At 46.9% G+C, this 20,577-nt stretch overlaps 1 protein-coding gene across 2 annotated transcripts in view; it reads right to left on the reverse strand.

Moving 5' to 3' along the window:
- Nucleotides 1-13,076, reverse strand: part of ETS1 (ETS proto-oncogene 1, transcription factor) — a 73,010-nt gene extending 59,934 nt beyond the window's left edge. The window contains exons 1-3 of one of the 2 annotated variants that reach the window (XM_032201871.1): nucleotides 12,998-13,076; nucleotides 6,274-6,356; nucleotides 3,862-4,006 (exon numbers count right to left, since the gene is read on the reverse strand). In XM_032201871.1, coding sequence (XP_032057762.1) covers nucleotides 3,862-4,006; nucleotides 6,274-6,345 — 217 coding nt within the window. In that variant the 5' untranslated portion in view covers nucleotides 6,346-6,356; nucleotides 12,998-13,076. The remainder of the gene's footprint in view (nucleotides 1-3,861; nucleotides 4,007-6,273; nucleotides 6,357-12,997) is intronic. The other variant, XM_032201873.1, reaches the window with a different exon arrangement.
- Between the last annotated feature and the right edge of the window lie 7,501 nt (nucleotides 13,077-20,577).

A 20,577-nucleotide genomic window follows, 5' to 3' on the forward strand; every position in this document is an offset into this window, starting at 1 on the left:
GGTCTTGCTGCAAAGGAGGGCAACGTGGGGAAAAGCAGGGACAGCCTGCGATGGATGCAGGCAGCACCTGGGGGATTTCTGCCTGCAGCCCGGTCTGAGCTGAGAGCGGGGCTTCGAGAAAGATCACAGCCAGAGCAGGGTGGGTGCAAAGGGAAGGGCATCTCTACTTTGTCTGCATGGGGCAAGGCATCAAGCTGCAATGCTTTGTTTCAGCTCCAAGGGCTTTATTTTCCTACCAAGCCCATTGTGACACCACGGTGGCCCAGGCTGCAGGCCCCCAACCTAAGATGTCCACTTGGATGCAGGCTTGCAGCCTTAGGGACACACTGCCCCCAAGCTAACAACCCCAAAACATTCTGGGTTGAGAGGTGACACCAAGGCAATGTGGCCAGACAGCACGGCCACAGACTGGGTCAGTCTGTCCTCTCTGCACCGTGCCCTCCCACAGCACTGGTCTGAACTGCTCTGGGTGCTGGGGATCAGCCCAACATGGTGCCTTTTATTTCTGACAGCGTCTCAGTGCCTGGAGCCTGATCAAAATCAGCAGCATTGCTTTCACAGCAGCATAAACTAGAGAAGCAGGGTCAGACCCACAGCTCTAATTTCTCCTCTAGAAGCTTTAATTCCATTCCTCGTCTTGCAAACCTCAAACTCAAGCCCATTTGCTTGAGTGAAAACAGAATCACTCACCCAAAGGCTCCTGTAGTGTCCAAAATGCTGGAAACACCTTCAGTCCAAGAATGCTAACTCAGCACAACAACAATCATAGAAACTTCTTCCGCTATAGTCATTTCATCTTTCTCTTGCCATTAACAACAGTTTTATCTCCCCTAACACTAAGAAAAATAAACCAGTTCATAGTGGAAGGGGTTGTCAAAATGACCTTGGCTCAAAAAGGCAGTGCAGCCAGGACTATGTCAGTGCTGAAGTTACGATACTGCTATCAAATCTTTTCCTCCACTCCAGTTTTGTGCCTAACATTGTATCAGCCAAAAAATATTACCAAAGGGTAATATTAGGATACTATTGCTCCAGGCACTAAACATCTGAGTGCTAAGTGTGACAGCATCCTTTCAGTGGCCCTGGTGCATCAGGTAGATGCAGAGCACCCTTAATTTTAGCTCACCAGATAATGCAACTAAGAACCAATGGCTTCTACTCTCCTGTTCCCATAGGAGCTAGTTTTCATAACCAAGCAGCTCTTGCTAGTTATTTCCTAACACCTTGAGGATGTGCCTTTTTACTTGCTATGGACCCAATCATAGTTTGTTCTCCGGGCAGTAATAGCCCCCACCTATGCATTGCAGGTTGTGATAGCAAAGTAGCAGATAAAACTGACTACATACATTTCCGATTTCTTGCCTAAATTAAAAATATAATAGTAATAATAATAATAATAAACACTCTCTCCTTGTCTCTATTGACAAACTAAATTCACATCAAGCTTTCCTTTATACTTATTACCAAATAATCTTAGCAGACTAAGTGCAACATAAATAAACACCAAGGCAAAATACCTTCTCTAAAGGCAAGCAGCTCTAGAACTTTTAGAAGTATTGCGGGTTTCTATTACAAGAGGATATATTCACACTTGCATTTTCCTTGTTGACTTGTTTCTTTCACCAACACCAGGACCATGAAAACCAAAATAGCCTCCAGTACACCAGAAGAATAGATGACAAATGGTTTTAATGTGCACAAAGGAGAAATGAAAGACCGTTCCTAGCAGTGTATACAAATGAGAGTTTCCTCTCATTTAAAATTAGAAACTGCTCTAGACTGTGAAGAAACGATAGTATATTAAAAAAATATCAGAGAAAGAGTACCTTGCACTGCAACACGAAGAACTGAAAGATAATTCTTAGGTATTGCAAGAGATTGAGAGGTCTGTCCTACCAGTCCCGGTGTAATGAAAGTTGGATCAAAAACCTGTTGAAGACAATGACTTTTTTTTTTTTTCTGTCTTCACTGAGCTTTGAACCAGGCTCCAGACTTTGCAGCAAGAAATTTCACAGACCCAGCATGGGGTAATGAAGATCTGGGTTGCAGATACGTTGGTCCCTGGGGAGAGCACTTTCACAGAAAAGGGGAGAGGGTAGGAAAAAAAGAAAAAAAGAAAAAAAAAAAAAAAAAAAAAGAAAACTTTCCAGGCACAGATTTGCAAAATGTTTGAGTAAATCCAAATGCTGCAAGGGCAGATTTCATCAGAGCAGAGTTGACATCACGCTGAGAGAGGTCACCCACAGGAGTTGAGCAAATAGCTGAAATAAGAACGGCTGGGAATAGACAGCAGAGTTTTTCTCCAGCCACAGCTCTCTGTGTCCATCTCCAGCTAACACACAAGTGCTCACCAAAGGAAAAAAAAAAATCAAAATGCCTGAATATTTGCCAAGGAGAGATTTCAAACTGTACATTTGACCGCAACAGTTACTGGTTCTGCTGAACTCTTTAGCTGCAAAAAGTCTCTAAACATCAGGGCTTTTCCCCTCCCAAGGGACCAATGTGCATAACTAACGAGCCGGGAACAAGTCACAGAAGACCAGCACATGCCATGCAAAAGCTTACATGGGATTTATGTGCTTCATGATAGGCTTATGTGGGACTTAAGTGAAACATAAACTTCATATTGGCCCTTGGCAAAGGTCACATTCGTGCAACTTGAGCTCTTTCACTCAGTTTTGTGGTCGGCTTGTGCCACGGTGTACCCAAGCCCTCTCCTTTGCCACGGCACAAATGGGGAAGTGATATCTGGTGGAAGCTCTTCCCAAAACCAATCACACTGCTGTGGACAGGCAAAGCCTCCAAGAAAAGCAGCACACAGGGTTAGGGAACACACCACACTGCAGTGGAAACAGGCCTTGCACCAAGGTCCAAAGCTCTTTGCCCATGCCTTGTCTCTGGGAAATCCTTCACCACCCATTTGATATCTCCACTACCAGCTGAGTATATAAGCAGCAGCCCAAACTGCAAAGCTCTGCTTCGAGATTCACAGGTTGAATGATGTGCATGGCAAGAATTAGTCACAGGCGATTTTGTAACAACTTTGAAAGTATGAATGCATTAGAGACTAGTATCATCTAGTCAAAGCCAGTGAATTGGCTTAACTGTACCGCACACCACAACCATCCAACCCTGACAGCACAGCACGGCCACACAGCTCCAGTTGTGGTTATTTTGCACCACCTGAATACTGTACACCACCATCCCCGGAGCAAGGGAACAGATCTGAACTACAAGGGCAAGAGAGCCAAAATTATTGTAATAGCAGAATTAAAACTCGGGAGACCCAGGCTCCACTCCATGCTCCACAGAGGCTCCATCATCATTCAAAGGAAACCAGCTGAAGACTGTGCTAATGCCATTAGACACGTTAGAAGCACTGATGATGCAACCAGAAGCTGGGCAGTTCTGCCTTGCTACAGCACACAGTATCCTCTTGTAAACCCTGCGTCTATCAAGACCCCAGGGAGTAAAAAAACAGGGCAGCAATCCCTGGATGTAAGGGTCTGTGCGTGCACATCCCTGCACACCTCACAGAAGTCCCCACCTGAAAGCAGGGAGGACTAACATCACTTCCAGCACGAGAATTTTTAGTGAAGCAAAGCAGCTTTAAGGCTTTTATCCACTTTCTAGTCTCATCTCCTCTGAGGGAGACCCTTGATGGCCAGCAAGGGAGATAGAGATCTGCTTTCCAGAAGTGATGCTGTTAGCTCTTCTATGGACTCATGAGATATACACTCCTCAAGCACATTAAACCAGGACTTTAAACCTCAACTTCCCACTTGAGCATGCTGCCAAGCCCCAGCAACAAAGGAGGAACATGCCACCCCTCCTCACACACCCCCAGACGAGGGGTCCTACCCGTGCTGTAGTGCTCCAGGCCGGTGGGCACCTCCTGTATGGCAGACTCATCCCAGAGCGGGTAGCAAGCCCTGGGCTGGTAGCAGGCAGACTGGAACCCGCAGGTCATCCAGGGATCCTCACAGGAGCCGACAGCACCTTGCTTCTGGCCATGGGAGAAGGGAAAATGTCACCTCAGCAAGCAAAGCAAACCCCAAACCATCCACCCCCTTTATCTGAAAGTCACAAAGCATTTCCCTACCCATTCAGGTGCAAAATAACAGCAAATGGGAGGAAGAGTTTGCATTTTTAATGGTGGACTTGGCAGCGATCTTGATCTTAGAGGTCTTTTCACACTTAAATGGTTCTACAATTTTTGTTGCCAACAAGCAAGGCAAAGCCGCAGCAGTTAATGGAGCAGCAAGACCCATCCCCAGGATATCAGACATGCCAATTGTAGCCACCACACCACCCACAGAACCTGTTTATTCCACCTATCTGCACCTCCAGAGAAAATATTATTTTCCATAGTTGTGCTCCCTCTTATTAAACCTGGTTGTTTCCCAGGTAAAGCACTGCCTGGGCCGAACAGGCTCAAGGAGCAGCCAGGAGTCAAGCAGCTGAAGAAACAGTGTCATCTGGTGTAATTCACCTCAAAACTCACCCAGCTGAGGAGCAAGCAGGTCATGACAAGGTCAAAAAGCTCCTTTTAAAAATAAAATGGAGGAAAAGAGGAGGAAGGGGGGGCTGTGGTGACCAAAATGGCAGCAGGCAGGGGCCTGGCCTGCTGCCCTCCTCAGAGAGGGTCCCAGGGCAAGCTGAGGTGCCATTGAAGGACACCCCAAAAAAAGGACTGTTATTTCATCCCTGCCAACTAGACACTTTTGGTTTTTTGGACAATTTGAGGCAAAAGATCCAACAGTCTCCCCAAAATTGTGGGGGGACCCACAGTGAGGGAAGTGCTGGCCCTCAGCACTGTACATTCATGGTTGCTTGCATTGATATTCATTGATGCGTGCATTGTTCGTTAGTTGTTGTGATAATTATTTATCTTATTGATAGGTATGCATATAAATGCATATATGTGCATAAAAATGTATTATTGCATATACTTCACATAATAGACTGTTACATGCTTATGCCCTATATACATTACTTATGCCACACAGATACATGTGTGGATCATGTGTTATATAGGCATGCATATAGTCCTAGGTTGTGATCGTCGCTATATGTAATCCACATCCTTGTTTATATGGATGTGTAAAAATTTATATATACACACACACACAAACATATATATATATGGAAATAATAACAGGATATAATTTTATATATACAGCTGTAATATATATATACACACACATATACCCTATAAAAACACATGGCATATATACATACATAGATGTATGTGCATGTATACCACATGTATGTAAAATCCACATAGGATTTTACATATATATGAATACATTGATAAGAGAATAACATATACATATGTGTAGTGAAACCTCTAAATAAATTCAGGATGCTTTCAGTCATTTAATTTATTATTTCCCACAGAAATAGTTTTGCTTCATTTCCAATCAATATTTAAATGCCTAATAAATTCTTGGAAACATTTAAAAAGAAGATATCGAGCTGTATTAGACATTTTTCATGTGTCATAGTGGCATTTTCTTCCTAATTTGGTGAAAATTTTGCTTTCTAGCAAGTTGTCTGTATCCCCTGCTGTGTCAGCTCAGCTATGGCTTACATCCAACCTCATCTAGGATCTTTAACACTAGCCATAATTTCTTTGGACAAATGTCCATTACTGTGATTTCTCTAAATAAAAGTCACGTATAAACATAAGATGACGGGCAGCACAAAGAAAGCACAGTCCCAGCTCAGGAGCAACGCAAGGCACTGTCAAACCCATCCCACAGCTGCTGGCAGTTGGCACAGGCATGCCCAGCATCACACTGTAACGTATATTACACACAACCACCCGTCAACTGCACAAACAGAAAGGAACTGCCTGGGGAGAGAAAGCCCCGTATTTGTCCAAAAAAACTCTAGCCAAACCAACTGAACCTTTTCCAAAGCTTGGTCTGCTTTGTGCTGATGCCGCTACATTCATCCACAGCAGGTGAAGGTCAGTGCGGAGAGCGGAGGCTGCGGGACAATGGTTACCCTAACAATCCTCCTCTGACGACAAGCACAGGAAATCCGATGCAGCGATCCTATTTCCAGCTTGGGCTTGCAAGCTCGAGAGGTTGAGATAAGCTCTGGGTAAACACTCAGCATTTGGACACTGCTCTGAACTACATGAAACCTTGGAACGATTTAGCGGTCAACACTGAGCTGTGTCAATGAATGGTCTCGCAATGTCACAACAGCCAAAGAGAAAACCTACTTCTAGGGATAGAAAAATAACCCAATCTCTCTTCTTACCATCACTCCAGGGCGAGCCAAAGGATAAGGGCCTGCACTGCCAATGGCTGTGTCCATATAGTAACTCATCATCTCTGAGGTGCCTGCAGAAATGGAGACAGACATTAGATGCTCTGCTGCAGGAGTCTGGCATGGCATAAAAATTGACAGCAGCAGCTAGACCCACTGCATAACCTGTGTTTTCTCACAACCATATTAAGGTGGGACCAGGCTATCATCTTAATGACTTTAAGCTGCAAACGTAAAAGGGGAAAAAAATCTGTATTAATAATTGGTGTTGTGATTGGATGTGTACATATCAACAAAGCAAATACAAATCCATTAGTGTAAACTGATGGGAGCCGGACAATGCTGAATGAATTATCACCTGGAAGCTGATGGAGCTGCTCTGGGGGTGGATGAGATCATATTTCCTTTGCTGGAGAACTAGTGGGAAATTGTTGCCAATTTTTTTCCCCCCTCCAATTTGTTGAGATCAACACCTTTCCTGTAAAATTTTCATCAAAAGCAATCCGTCTCACCAAAAAAACTTCTATTTTCCAGAAATATCTTCTGTTTACCTGACTTAGCTTCAGTCCCCCTTGCTAAAGCTCTGTATTGCTGAGACCTAGGTTCATATTCCTGACTAATGTCATTCCTGCCATGGGACATACTCCTCTGAGCAAGTCCTCCCTCCAGTGCTATTTGCTGGATACAATTTTTAATCACCGGTTAGCCCATTTTCAGAGCTGAGTATCTGAAATCTAGTTCTGTTTTCCAATAAGTAGTCATTTTACCTCCTCTCCTTTAAACACGCAGCAGAGGACAAAGGGCCAGTGAACCTTCTGTGTTTTGAAGGATATAACATAAAGGCACTGGGAGGAAAGAGTAAAAGGGGAGTTGCCTGAGCTCAGAAGGGCTCACTCAAGCAGGATATGACTTGGAGCCAAAGGGAATGGCTATTTTCATCAGACTAATACAGGGCATAGCCCAAGAGACAGAGGAGCTGCTGCTGCTTTAACCGCTCTGAGGACACAGCAACTCCAGCTCCTCCAGAATACCTGCCCTGGGATTTCTGGAGACCTCCTGTAACTGCTGCAGGTGCAAACCCTCATCCGAGTTGTCATCCAGCCAGAGCCACACTACCATCAGCCTCCACCTCTAAGCAGCACCCACAAATAGCCCCCAGAGGCATTGGCAGCCTCCCCCTGCATCTTCCCTGCTCACAAGGCTGGGGGCTTTGCTGCTGCCCGGGCCAGCAAACATTGAGGCCAAGGGCAGAGCCTGCCTCTGCTGTGCCTCACTCACTGCTTCAGCAACCAGGGACTGCAGATAGAGTCTCCCACCACACAGTGTGACTAATTGCCAAATGTGAAACACCTGCATGTGTATGCGTATTAAATTATTATCATCATTTCCTGCTTATTATTACTAACTTTTGCTCTAACACCATTTTTTTTTTTTTTTTTACTTCTCTTTTTAATTCTCAAAGCTGAGAACTACCGATGTGGTGAAAGAACAGCAACCCCATTTCTCTTTGCACTTAGAGCAAACCCAAAAGCACACATTGCAAGTTACTGTGGCTGAGAAGCCTTAACTAATCTTAGCATCTGAGCACACCCTCCCAGCCTGCTCTAACTAGGCGTTAAAACATGTTTGCTTAATCTCATTGCAGCTGGAGAAAACAAAGAAGGTACATGGAGCCTGTTTCTGTGACTCAGCTAACAAAGGGAAAGTCACCTCATCCCGTTCAGTCACATGCCTGTCCCCTGCTTGTAGCCTTAAACAAGCATAACCATCTCATCTAGACATGACTGATCTCCCTTATGCTAGTCGAAGCCTCAGCACTACCAAACTCTTTGCATCAAAACATGATAGACATTGGCAAATGAAGGGAAACAGAGAAATCGTCAGCCCAATCCACCTACTTCAATAGCACACACGCCTGAGAGCAAGGAGTTACGGCACTGAACCAGCAGTACCCACGAGCAGCTCTTTTTCCTGCTTTGCAGCTTGTGCAGTAGGCAGTTGGGGCTTGGCTTTGTTTTTCTCCTTTAATCAAATCACCTAAGTCACACCAGTTCTCATAAACTGTTTTCATGCCTCACTGATTTTTTTATTTTTTTTCAAGATACTGTTGCCAGTTGAACCTTCCAGCAAAGTACCACATGTCTACACTCAGAGCAATACACACTCAGTCATGGGAGAAGCACTAACCCCTCCTGACACCCGGGACAAGGCTTCATGCAATAAAGAATATCAATAAGATCGCTACACAGCTGCAATACGGTACCAGCAGCTCCCTCCTGAGCCCTGCACTGCAAAAGAGGAGTTATCATCTCTAGACAGAGTCCGGTGCCTCCAATAAATTTCCAAGGACAGCTTACTCTTCTGTTTTTCTTCCCCTGCACACTGTGCTCAAGGCAAGTTTACTGCTAGAAAGAACAATTTGGGGTGCAGAAGGACAGTGCAAATTCAGTAGTCGGTCGCACTTCCACCCCTGGCAGTTTAAGGCGGCTCCAGTCCAAACGCAAGTTAAATTCAGACACACACACACACACACCAGCCTGATGCAGATTTTTAGACAGTGAAATAGAGCTGGAAGACAAGCCCTGCTAGGAAAAGGCAGGTGAGCAGAGTCCACGCAGACAGAAGACAAATTATGCTCTGGAAAATTAGGTGTGCAAAGCCAGCAACAGGAGGCAAGACAAAAGCAGAAAGGGAGCTCAGGAGTGCTTTGTCCGGGCTAATTTTAACAGAACTTCCACCACTTCCCATAGGAAACTACTTCACAGCCCAATACATCTCTCACTGTCAGCAAGTTTCCCTGATGTTCAAGCCATATTTTTCTTCTCTTGAGCTTTCTCTAATAAGAGCCTAAATAGTTCCTCTCCTCCCCTTGGATGCCATTAGATAGCTTTAATGACCACTCAGGAGCTTGCAGCTGAACTGAATTAAATGATAGCATTCTTTGTGTCAGGTAAGTTGGCCAAAATTAAGGAAATCACTGCAGATTTACACTGAGATAATCAAGGTCCACAGCTCGCTGCAGACTGTTAATAAATAGAGAGGAATCAGAGCCATTTGGTAAAATCCTTAATGACTTAACAGCTTGACTTCAGTCTTATTGTTTGCTCTTATTATTCCTGTCTTATTGTGAAAACATGTGTGGGAAAAGCAGTATTTATTCTGGGGCTTGATCAACTACCAGCCGAAGCTATTAGACTCTTGGGTCATTTCTAAACCAAATTAAAGTTTTAATTTCATTTCAACATCCTTCCCTGAGAACTGTCCCTCCTTACATGAGAGGTTTTTAAAACAAATTACCAAGTTTAGTTTAAAAGGGGAAAAATGATTTGTCCTCTTGGTTAAATGCACACCTTTGTGACATTAGGGAAAAGTTTAAAAGCAAAGGTGAACTGTATCTGTTGGATATCTGAAGACCCTTTACAAGATTCCCTTGTAGTGTCTAAGTATTACATTGTTTGAATGGGGAAAGGGAAGTCGAGTGAGACCACGGTGACTTTCCTGTGGCAGAGACGAGACTCCCATCTCTGTTTCCCAGTTTAGCACCCTGTGCACTGGTCTCCCTGTGTTCTGTAAGACCCCGTGGCTCAGAGTTCTCCACAGTTTCTGAGCTCTTGGCCCATGCTAGGCTTCTGCCCACGCCATATCCTTCATCCCCAGGCTGGCAGCCCAGCAGAGGTCTCACTGAAGGGCAGCATGACTGGGACAGCTGCAATCAGTATTTGGGTGTTTTTTTCCATCCCAGTAAACCAACAAGGTTCCCTTTCCTTGCGGTTAGATGGGGATTCAGGAGGAAAGGGCAGCATTAGTAACCTCATCAAAATATTTCTAGTTTTCAAGAACAGGAGTGAAGACTTTAAAAATGCAAAGGAGTACCTCTGACGTGCCCATCCTCCACGGGCTGCTGTGCTGGCAGCTCACTGCCCCAAAGTTGCTTAGTGATAGCCATTTTATTTTTTCATCAAGTAATAATTTATCATCTTTGAGGGGGTGGGGAAAATAGCTCATAGAAATGACATTCTTCCGCAAGGTTTTAACCCTTGAAACCCTAACACTTTCCAGGCTGCCTGCCAATTCAGTTTTCCGGGGGAATAGTGTTTGTTGATCTGCTGGCATGTTAAAAAGCTCATTCAATTCATCAAACCCTGGCACCAGCTTAAAATAAAAGGAGCATCCCTGGTGAAGGGATACAAGCAATAGAAATGAGCATGTTTCTCTTGCTGCCAGCTATTTACAAAACATGCTTTTTAACAGATTGGCCACCTCCTGTCTCTGCTTCATATCAGGGGCTCCTACATTTATTCTGATTTAGAAACTTTGCAGTGTTCTCAAAGATAATACTTCATTTACTGAAGGGAAGCCAGGCAGGGTGGGAAATAATGGTGCTATAGTAAATAGAGCAATATATTAATTGCTTTTCTGCACCTTCAGTAAATTAAAGGACTTGCCCAAGCTCATGTAGAGAAAGTGAGGGTGAGAGACTGAGTATCTGTGCCCCTAAGCCTCTACCTTAACTTTGTAGTAGTGACTGCAGCGGGGTTGGCGCTGCCCTAAGAAGTTTTTCGGTGCTGGGTCTGGGTCTGGTGCAGTTCATGGGGTGGGGGGTTGCTTGTCTGCACATAACTCACTGTGCTAACGCCATGCCTTTGCTTTTTTCGGTAGGTGCCAGACCTGAAGGAGATTTGGTGGTGGCTCGGCAGCCTACCTATGTGGCCAGACAAACCCTAGCTGGGCAGGATGGCTGCTGACAAGGCAGCACCAGCACGGTTGTGGTTCAGATCAGTCTCATAGGCACACGCACACACCCTTGTTCTCTGCGCTTGGGTGTGGGCTGCTTTCTGCTTCAGACTTCTCCTTTACCCTGGTCATTCATCTATTACTAAGCCTCTATATTAAAATCTAGCTAAAGTAATGCCACCGTCGACGGCATCACCAAATCTATAGCGAAGTGACACCTGCAGGTGGTGCTCAGGAGGGGGTTTGGGTGGGATGCTAAAGCAGGGAGGCGGTTGCCAATAATCACACTGCTGCTCCTGGATCAGAGCAGCTATCTGCAGCAGCAGGAAGATGTGAATGGGTGGGGGGGTTAATTAGGTCATCTGTTATTTCACTCATGTATTTCCCTCTGTGAAATAACAGACTTACAGCACAGCGTCATGGGCCAGATCCCCAGGTGGGGCAAAGCAAATGGGGAAAGAACAGGACTTGTTTCTGACTGTTCTGCAAGGGGTCCCCTACCCTGGGAAAGGATCTGGTGCCACAAGGATTATGCACTGCCCATGTCACAGAGCCCAAACTGCCCTGTGGGATCAAAGACCCAGCTGTGCTTTGGTGTTTTGCTCCAGACTCTCTGTTTGACCTGTGGAAGGATGCTTGGGACCAGACTGCCCAAATCTGCTGGTGCTTTGAAAATGCTAAGCATTAAATATTCAAACAGCTGTAGAAAGTTAGCAAAGAGAAACCAGTTTGTCTGCACATTGCCAGATGTAGAAAGGTGACAATAGCGCAGGGGCGTTTTCTGGTTTGGAGATATGCATGGTACCCCAAAAGCCCAGTGGTAAAGCTGAGGGCTGGGGACATGCACAGGTCCTAATGCCAGGTGCACAAAACGCTCTGCAATCTTCCAAAAACCTCACAACCACTGGATGAGAGCAGTCATTCCCTGCTGCCCAAGGTGCAAATATCTGGGTAGCCCCAAATATCTGGCTTGCCAGAAAATTGTTTACAAGACAGGCAGCGGCCAGCTCCAAAATGCAGCCAGATTAGAGGCAGCATGAATGAGGCTGCAACCAGGAAACAGCTCCGGACCCAGCCCACAGCCCCCAAAGGTGTCAGTTGACAGCACAGGATGGGAAGTTGATGGTAACTGCAATACCGAGCGAGTGGCCACATGCAAAGCGAGGATTTGGAGGCTAAAGGGAAGGGGGAAGGCCTTGGGTGCATGTCTCAGGGACTCACGGCTCCTGCTGGCTCCTTGTGGCTGGGCAAGGGGTGCAGGGTTGTGCCCTTCCCAAGGAACCACAACGGCACAGCCGCAAATCCCCACAGCTGCCACGCTAAGGGCTCCTTACTCCAGCCCCTACCAAACGCAAACACTGGCACCTGTGGCACTTTCTGCCCTTTGGAGGATGCCATTGCTATTGCAAATGCACAGAACTGCAGCAGCGAACCCCCTATAGCATCTCCCTAGACAGAAACGAGCCCCATCTGAGGGGTGAACATCAGCCTGTCTGCACCCCATCCGTGTGTCTGTGCCCCCGGCTGCACTGGCTGCAGTGAGCCGAGAGAGCATCTGAGCCCGGGCACCTCGCTTCTCCCCCTCCTCACAGCGATAACCAAGAAACCACCACCCAGAAAACAAAAAACTAACTCAAAAAATAGGAGGAACTGCAAATGCAATCCACTGTAATAATGCCAAGGCGCAGCCTTCTGCCTAGATGAGGAACACAATAGCATTCTCCAAAACATGCATATAAACTTTATGTACTCTCTATATAAAAATAAAAAGGATTTTTTAAGGGAAGCATCAGCTCAGACATTTATAAGACCCTGCGGTACCATTAGCAAACACATCAATCAGTTACTGGGTGAAACTGGGAATGGGGAGAGAAAAAGTAAATCACCGGCAAAACAAATCTTAGACGTATCCTGAAAATGAACACAGGTACCTACAGCCCACAGAAGAGTTTAAAGCGACTATCTCCCCACCGCCACTTACTACTTATCTGGAAGACCAGGGAAAAAGCTTATGTCCTCCACGGCTTCCCACACTTGTCTCCGATCTCTCTCCAGCTACCTGGTGCTATCCTCTGCGCTGGAGCTGGAGAGGATGGAAATACCATAGTGTTTGCGGCAGGGCCGCCTATTCAAAGGGAGGGGGAGTGGTCAGCCCCGCATCCAGGGCGGTGGGAAAGGCGAGCTCCACGCCGCTCACGCTCTGGCCGCCACCGCCAGCCAGGAAGGGCCAGCACCTCTGGCAGATGTCACGCCGCGACCCCACCGCAGGGTGCCCGGCCTCGGCGGTGGCTGCTGGGTCCACACGGCTGCTGCTGTGCTGGGGGCTTCTGCAAAGCTGTCCTGGGGTTTCGATGTGCTATGCAGGGGTCAGCCGGCCCCACCGAGTCCCCATAAGGTGGGAGTTATTCTTGCAGGGAGGCTAAGAAAAAAGGCATTCAGGGCACAACCTGGGCAAGGTTTATCCAGCAACAGCCCGAGCGCTGAGCCCCAAAACCTCAGCTCAGCCTGGCAGTGCCTGACGCCAGAAACTGCTGTTTCCTCCAAGGTCCCCTGGGCACCTCTGGGTTTCCGCGCACACCCCATGGCACCGCTGTGCTTTTGGGTGCCCACCTCACTCCCAAGCATGGGCAGTTTCCAGCCAGCAGGCTCCCCTGCTGCCACAGGCAGAGCCTGCTGTGCCCCAAAACCCTCACCGTGTGCTCCTGGTACCAGGCATGCCAAAAAAAGCCAGGGTAGCTGCTGCTTCCTTTTAAAATCATAAAGACTGGAGCAATCTCCACTTACACACAGACCCATAGCGGGGAGAGCACTCAAGCAGCTCTGGGAGCCCCTGGGTCAGCCTCTTCCTCTGCTGGAGGTGGATGGTTCCATCCTGCATCACCCCCCAGGTGGCTTTAACCCAGGCAGTACCAGAGGGCAGGGGCTCTCCGGGGATGCTGTGCATAGACAGGAGGCTGCCAGGGCTTGGAGAGCAGGCGAGCGCTCTCCCAGCTGGGCAGAGAAAGGGACGATGCAGAAACACAGGTTGCAGCGGTCTCACTCCTAAAACCTGGGGTTAAATTACCCGCTCTACTCCAAACAGCTCTGCCTCCTTTCTCCTGGCCTGCCCAAGCCTCTCAGCCCGGCCGGGATGCCCATGCTCCCAGTGCCACCCCCAGCCCCTGAATGCAGGAGGATGCACCCGTCCTGTGGAGCTACCTTTTCCTCCAGGAGAGGGCTCCAGGCTGGAAATGCGCTCTGCTCCAGCACACGTCCCTGCCACACCGCCTTCCTGAGCTCCTGCTCGGCTGAGCCCCAGCCAGCAGCACCAGCAGCGGGGTAAAGCATGGGGTCCCAGCCCCTCTTGCATCCCTCAGTCCAGCCAGCACAGGGCAGCTGGCTGAGCCTCTGGGATCTGGGCACAAGATTCAGCTCTGCAGCCCAGAATCACCCCCAAGGACCTGATTTCCCCTTTGGTATGTTCCCATCTCCACTCTGCACAGCTCCTGCTTTGCCCCGGTTGCTCTTGTCCTACAGCAGCCCCAGGCTCTCGCTGTCCCCTCAGTGTTGGCAGCCCAAACACCAAAATGTGCCATTCTGGGACATTTTGCTTATGGATAAAATGGGAGGCCAGGAACAGCTGCTCTGATTTCTCCCTGAAATCCTGGTAGTAAAGTTTAATATAACAGTGCGAGGACACAGCCATGGGATTCAGCCTTTATTGCCTCAATGCACTGACGCCAGAAAACTTGCAGAAGAGGTCAGTTTACAAGGAAGTTTGCAGCATCCTCACAATAAAATAATAATAATAATAATAATAATAATAATAATAATAATAATAATAATAATAATAATAATAACAATAATAATAATAATAATAATAATAATAATAATAATAATAATAATAGCAGTATTTGTATCTAAGTGCCATCACTGGGTATCCAGGCTGAAACACTGAAACACTGCGGAGAGAAGTAACTCTCAGGGACCTCCTTTCCTAGTCCAAAACCTAGTATTTTGGCTACTCCCAACTAAGTGGACATTTACAAAGCACAGTTTGAAACAATATTTGCAGAACCTGTCACGTGGATAATTTCTTAATTTCTGCCTGTACAAGGCTTCTGTGGCATCTACCACTGCCAAATGCTTCCCAGAGAAACCAAATGTGCAAAACTGCCATGTTTGCAGGCATGAAGGACCCTCCTGTTCTTCACCTCCCAGCCCAGGAGAACCAGGTTGCTCAAATGCAGGAAGCAACAAACTGCCCACCCGCAGTATTTATGCACATAAACCCATTAATGGATCATTCAAGGATTTTCACAAGCTCCTAAGTGAAGAATGGATCTGTGTGTTAGCCTTTGCTGGGACTTGGAAGTGCCCAGCAACAGGTGGCACGAGCACACGTTACCTGCTGAACTTGCAGCCGTACGGCACAGATCGCTCCTGTAGCTATTTTAACTCAGGAAATTATTTACAGGGCTCCATCTTCTCAGGAAGGTTTCCAGCCTCCTGGGCTTTGGTACAAAGGCTCGGTCACGTCTGAGCGCCAAAGGAGTGGAATGCATCCAGCAATCAATTTTTATCTGGGCAACTCTTCCCGAGGCTGCAGGATAACCCCGCTGGCAGCTGCGAGCAAGATGTCTTTCCCTGGGGTGGAGGCTTTGCTCTGCAGCAGACGGTCTTTCCAATACAGCAATCTATATATTAATAGCCTCTGTATTATGGCTGGCCAATCGACTGTGTGTCTGCAAAATGGAGAGGCTTCTGGCTGGAGGTGTCTCTTCCGAGGCAGCACACGGCTGCTGCGTGCAGGTCACCTCACTCGGCTGAGGCGCTGCTTGCACGTGGCCAGCTGATTTTGGGGTCACTGCTGCCACTTCAGCCAGGTGCTGCAGTTGGCACCAAAAAGTCGGGTTAAATTTAGGGTAGTTCATGGAACTTATAAAACCGTAGTGCACGCAGAGTACTTTCCATTCCAGATGGTTTGGATTTTCTTCATACTCATAAAAAAAATAAAATGATTCATTAGTGTCTAATTAAAGCATTTATTAATGTTTTTACTGAATCTGAGATGTCTCGGGGATGTTTTACAGGTTGTGCACAGGTAGGCTGATTAACTTCAGGGGCACACAAATGACCCCTGGGCTCCTCCTGGAAACTCCAACCCAGTATGCTGAGAAATCCTTATCTGCACTTTTCAGGTAGAGGAATGGATGGAAAGTGAGATTAGAATCACCCTGAGGATGGCTGCGACTGGGGGAGTTCACAGCTTGTGTCCCAGAGCTGGACAACGAACACTGATCCCCTGGGCAAAATTCATCCCAGCCAGAGTGCTGGGGCTACCCTGGCTGATGTCTGCCCCGATTCACCCCCTGCAGCCCCCAGACTCCTTGCCAGGGAGAGATCCCTCAGACTCGTGGTCCACCAGAGGGCTGTAAACAACCAAGGGTGAGAAGCTGCGTGTTATAAACCTCCACATCACTTTATGGATCTGTAAGTATAGTCATTTCCATGTCATGCTGCAAAAACAGAGCAGGAACTGATAAAAGGGCCCTGAGTGCTTGAGTATCTGCTCTCAGCTGGCATTACAGGGTGACCCCCAGTACAGGAAAGCAACAAGTGAGGATCTGTTTTGGAGGGTTACCTGCCTGGCCACTGTTTGCCTTGGGAAAAGGTGATATGGTCAGATCAGGGTGGTGTCTGTGCTTGTGAATGTCCTGGCAGGTTAGTCCAGGCTGCTGCAGCATTCCCTCCTGACCCTCCTCAAAATCAAGATGATGACACACAGCCTGTGCCACAGATGGTTCAGCTGCAGTCCCCCAAGAGCTGTGCACATCTGGCCTCCAGGTGCTGAGGCTTTCCATTGCTGCCTGGCCCAAAAAGCAAAGCAGAGGCTCCACCAGGGCTCAGCCCTTTTGGCCCCACTGGCATGGGACGAGGACCCGATTCATTGCCTCCTTGGATGGAGCCCAAGTGTATGGTATGCCTTACCCACGTCGAGAGGAAATGTTTGTCCCCAACTCAACAGAACTTTTTTTTTTTTCCATCCTTGGGTCAAGCAGGAGCTCAGATCCATCATCTCAGACATAATGTGATGGATTTAGGATATACACTAAAAAGAGAGGCAGTTTGGGGGCACAGGAACATCCTGAATGCTTAAAACTGGTCCACACGTGACTTTAGTGGGTCTACATTAGGTTAGAAGCTGCTACAGCTAATTCTCCTTCATATGGATTGAGTTAATTGCTATAAACCTGCTCATACATGGTTTATCTTACTTCTGTAAGGGGCATGAGAACCGTGCAGAAACCAGCTTTAAATAATGCTGGTGTCTGAAGATGTGAGACTGGCTTGTGTGTGATACAATGTGCAGAAAAATTCCTTCGTTCTACTCTGAGTTTTCATTTTTAGTACAATCTCCCTCTCTACGTATGACTATAAATATGCATACATATATACACATGATAAAACCAGAAATAACACCAAGTGCCATCCATCTTTTAATTCTGGAAGAGGAAGTGAGAAATTTCCACTCAGCTCTAAGTCTGAAGTGAAGCAACATCTCTAGGGAAGTTCTAGCCATAACATTGCCAGTCTGTGCCCTTAATATGTAAATTTGCAAATTTTGCCTTGTAGGCACAAAGAATAATCACTTTTCTAAAAGCCAACATAAATATTATCAGTGTAATCTCCTTTGTGCAGGTGTCTGCCCCACTCATGCCATTAAATAACACAGGGGAAAGGTTCTCAGGAGATCTTGAAGGCTGTAATAAAAAGGTAAATTCATTATCATTTATGAATATGTTAACTGGAAAATCAGTTATCGCTTGCCAGTTCTGATTTCAAGAAATATTAGGCCTGTTGGCTGGGAGGGGAATCTTTTATTAGACTATCTGATGTACTGGGAGAAAAGCAGATATGATTGTGTCACGCATAACCTCTTCAAATCTGTAAATTAAAATCCTCATCCAAAATCTTTTAAACTAGGACTATAAAGCCAGATTTCAGAAGTGCTCGTTTCCCAGGCAAGCATATAAATAAAAATCAGATTTACAAAATGCTGTCAACTAATAATTCCTGCTAGAACACATCTGGACAGATTTCCAAATGAATTCAGCAGCCAGATAATTACTTGCTCTTTATTAAAAAAAAAAAAAAAAAAAAAAAAAAAAAAAAAAAAGAGAGAGATTTTTATTTTCTTTTATCAGATAAAATGTTCCCTGCATCTTGCTGTAGTAAAATTCAAAACATTGGTGAAAATGTTGACATTTTTAAAAAGTCAACCGTTTCTCAGGCTGGTGTAGCAATGCAGAAAATGAGTTGCTATCACTTAACTGCTTCCCTTTGCCTCTTCTTTTAAAAAATAAGATTATCATTGGGTTAAAATGCTGTAAAAAAAAAAAAGTTTTTTACATGGTTAGCTGATAAACCTGAGGAACGCTCATTTTCTTTCCAATATCAAGCAGATCTTTTTGTTATCCATCAGACAACGCACACTGGTGTGTAACAACGGTGCTGTGGTTTTTACAATGCTCTCTGGAGGCCCAGCCAAAATCTGCACCCTCCTGGGTACCACCACACCACCAGAAACAGGCTGTGCCTGGACTGCACCAAGAAAATATTATCATTCTGTGCTGACATGCAAGGAGCCAGAGGGCCAGGGAACTGTGCAGGGAACCCAGGCACTGAGCACAGTCGGGAGACATTTCGGTGCAGTGCTCTCGCTGCGCGTCCAAGCCAACGCCAAAAGGTGGATGTCGTACAAAATGCTTCTTGTTGTTACAGCACGCAGAGGAGGGGGAAACAGTAGCAGAAATGTGAGGCTTGGTTTTGTGGAAATGAGTTATTAACATGTCCTTTACCTCTCTGTTTATTTTCCACATGGTTCCAGGTCAAGGAAAGTTTGTCTGTGACACTGGGAAAGGAGCCGGCTTTGTGAGCAGCTGTGTCTTCTCATATTTAAGCCCATATTTAGGTCGTCCACCAAGCACGTTCAGATGGATTCTCTTCTGTATCCTCCATCCATTGCCAGGGGAGCGGCAGATAATGGAACACAGGTGGCACCCCCGGAGTAGTGTGCCCATCCCGGCCATGCAGGACACCGAGCGCCCCAGGAGGACAAAAAGCAGCGCCCGCAGGGGCAGGATAACACGCGCTGTCACTGTGGCTGACTGCTAATGGCAGGGTTATTTACGGCCCGGCTCCAGATCGCAGTGCTGGGTCCCACATGTGAAGTGAAAGTGGAAGTGTGTGGGTGGGAGGGGAAGCAGCAGCATCTCATTTATCAGCGGCCCGAGCAGGTTTCCACCCAGACACAGGCTCCGCATCTCCCAAGGCGTCCTCGCCCAGCTGCCGCTGGAGCTCATCTGTGCTCCAGAGCCTGCCGAGAGATGTGGTGAGCGGGTGCTGGGGCACACACAGGACCCTACCACACCACAGTGCAAGGAGAAGCGTCTCTGGGGGCAATTCAGATGTCCCCCACACTCAGATGTCCTCAGGCACTCATCCATGCACTACCTGGGGAAAACAACCCAGCAGCCATCCTGTGAGGCTGGGCAAGGCAGGCACACAGGGGACCTGTACCATTTGGGGGTGCAGTGACCTCCCCATCTTTACCACAGCTCCAAAAAGTCTCCTTGGGCTGCCCCAGCTCCCCCCTGCCCAGTGCTTGCAGAAGTCCCCAGCAGCCAGCAAGGGCCCACTGGTTTTAGGCAGAGCGACGGGGGATGGCTGGGAGGGGGTCACGGCAGGGTTAGCTGATGAACAGCGAGCGATCCTAATTTATGCAAAAAGCAGTCTGGAAAAACTGACATTCCTGCTTGTCTGCATATATAATATACAGAAACCCTAAATAAAGGAGCCAAAGATGTTTCTATGAATTAGATCTTTATCCTTCCACCATCCCAGAGCACAGCCCATGAATTTGGGTGAGTTTGCCTTTTTAATTGCTCTGTCTTTCTAATGCAGGCTATTTAGAAACTGCTCAAACAATGCCCTATTGGAAATCAAACAGGTCATTTGGGCTACGACTTTATCTGGTTTTCCACCATCTTAGACTACAAACAAGCCATTAATGTCTGGAAACATAGCTTTGATTTTGATTTGGAGACTGCCGTACAGATCTCTGCCCAGTGCCCCATTCGGGTCCAGCCCACGTCCCAGCACCGAGCAATCCCCCCTGCCCTTACACCTGGGGGCACTCTGCTCCCCCTGCTTTGGGTCTGCAGCCCTGGAGATAACACCTCAGCAGGGCCTTTTCTCATTGAAAGCTTCCATCAAGAAGTGAGTGTGGGGTTTGGTTTTGGTCGCAGATTTGGCTCTACACTGGGTTAAGGAAGTTTTCCAAGGATCTCTGAGCTAAGTCACTGCATCAGCTGCAGAAGAAATCTCCATTAACATGCATTTTATGTACCCTCAAACAACATTCAATTCCCAGGTTTCTTCTGATGATGATTCTCCATTTTCTACTGCACAGTTCCTGCATAGTTTTGTCCCACTGCAGATCAGTCTTAGGAGACCCAGCACTAAGTCCTACTCTTCCCTCTATTCATAGACTCTGAACCCATGGGTTTTCAGCATAAA

The sequence above is a fragment of the Aythya fuligula genome, chromosome 22 (assembly GCF_009819795.1).
Source record: "Aythya fuligula isolate bAytFul2 chromosome 22, bAytFul2.pri, whole genome shotgun sequence".
NCBI lineage: Eukaryota > Metazoa > Chordata > Aves > Anseriformes > Anatidae > Aythya > Aythya fuligula.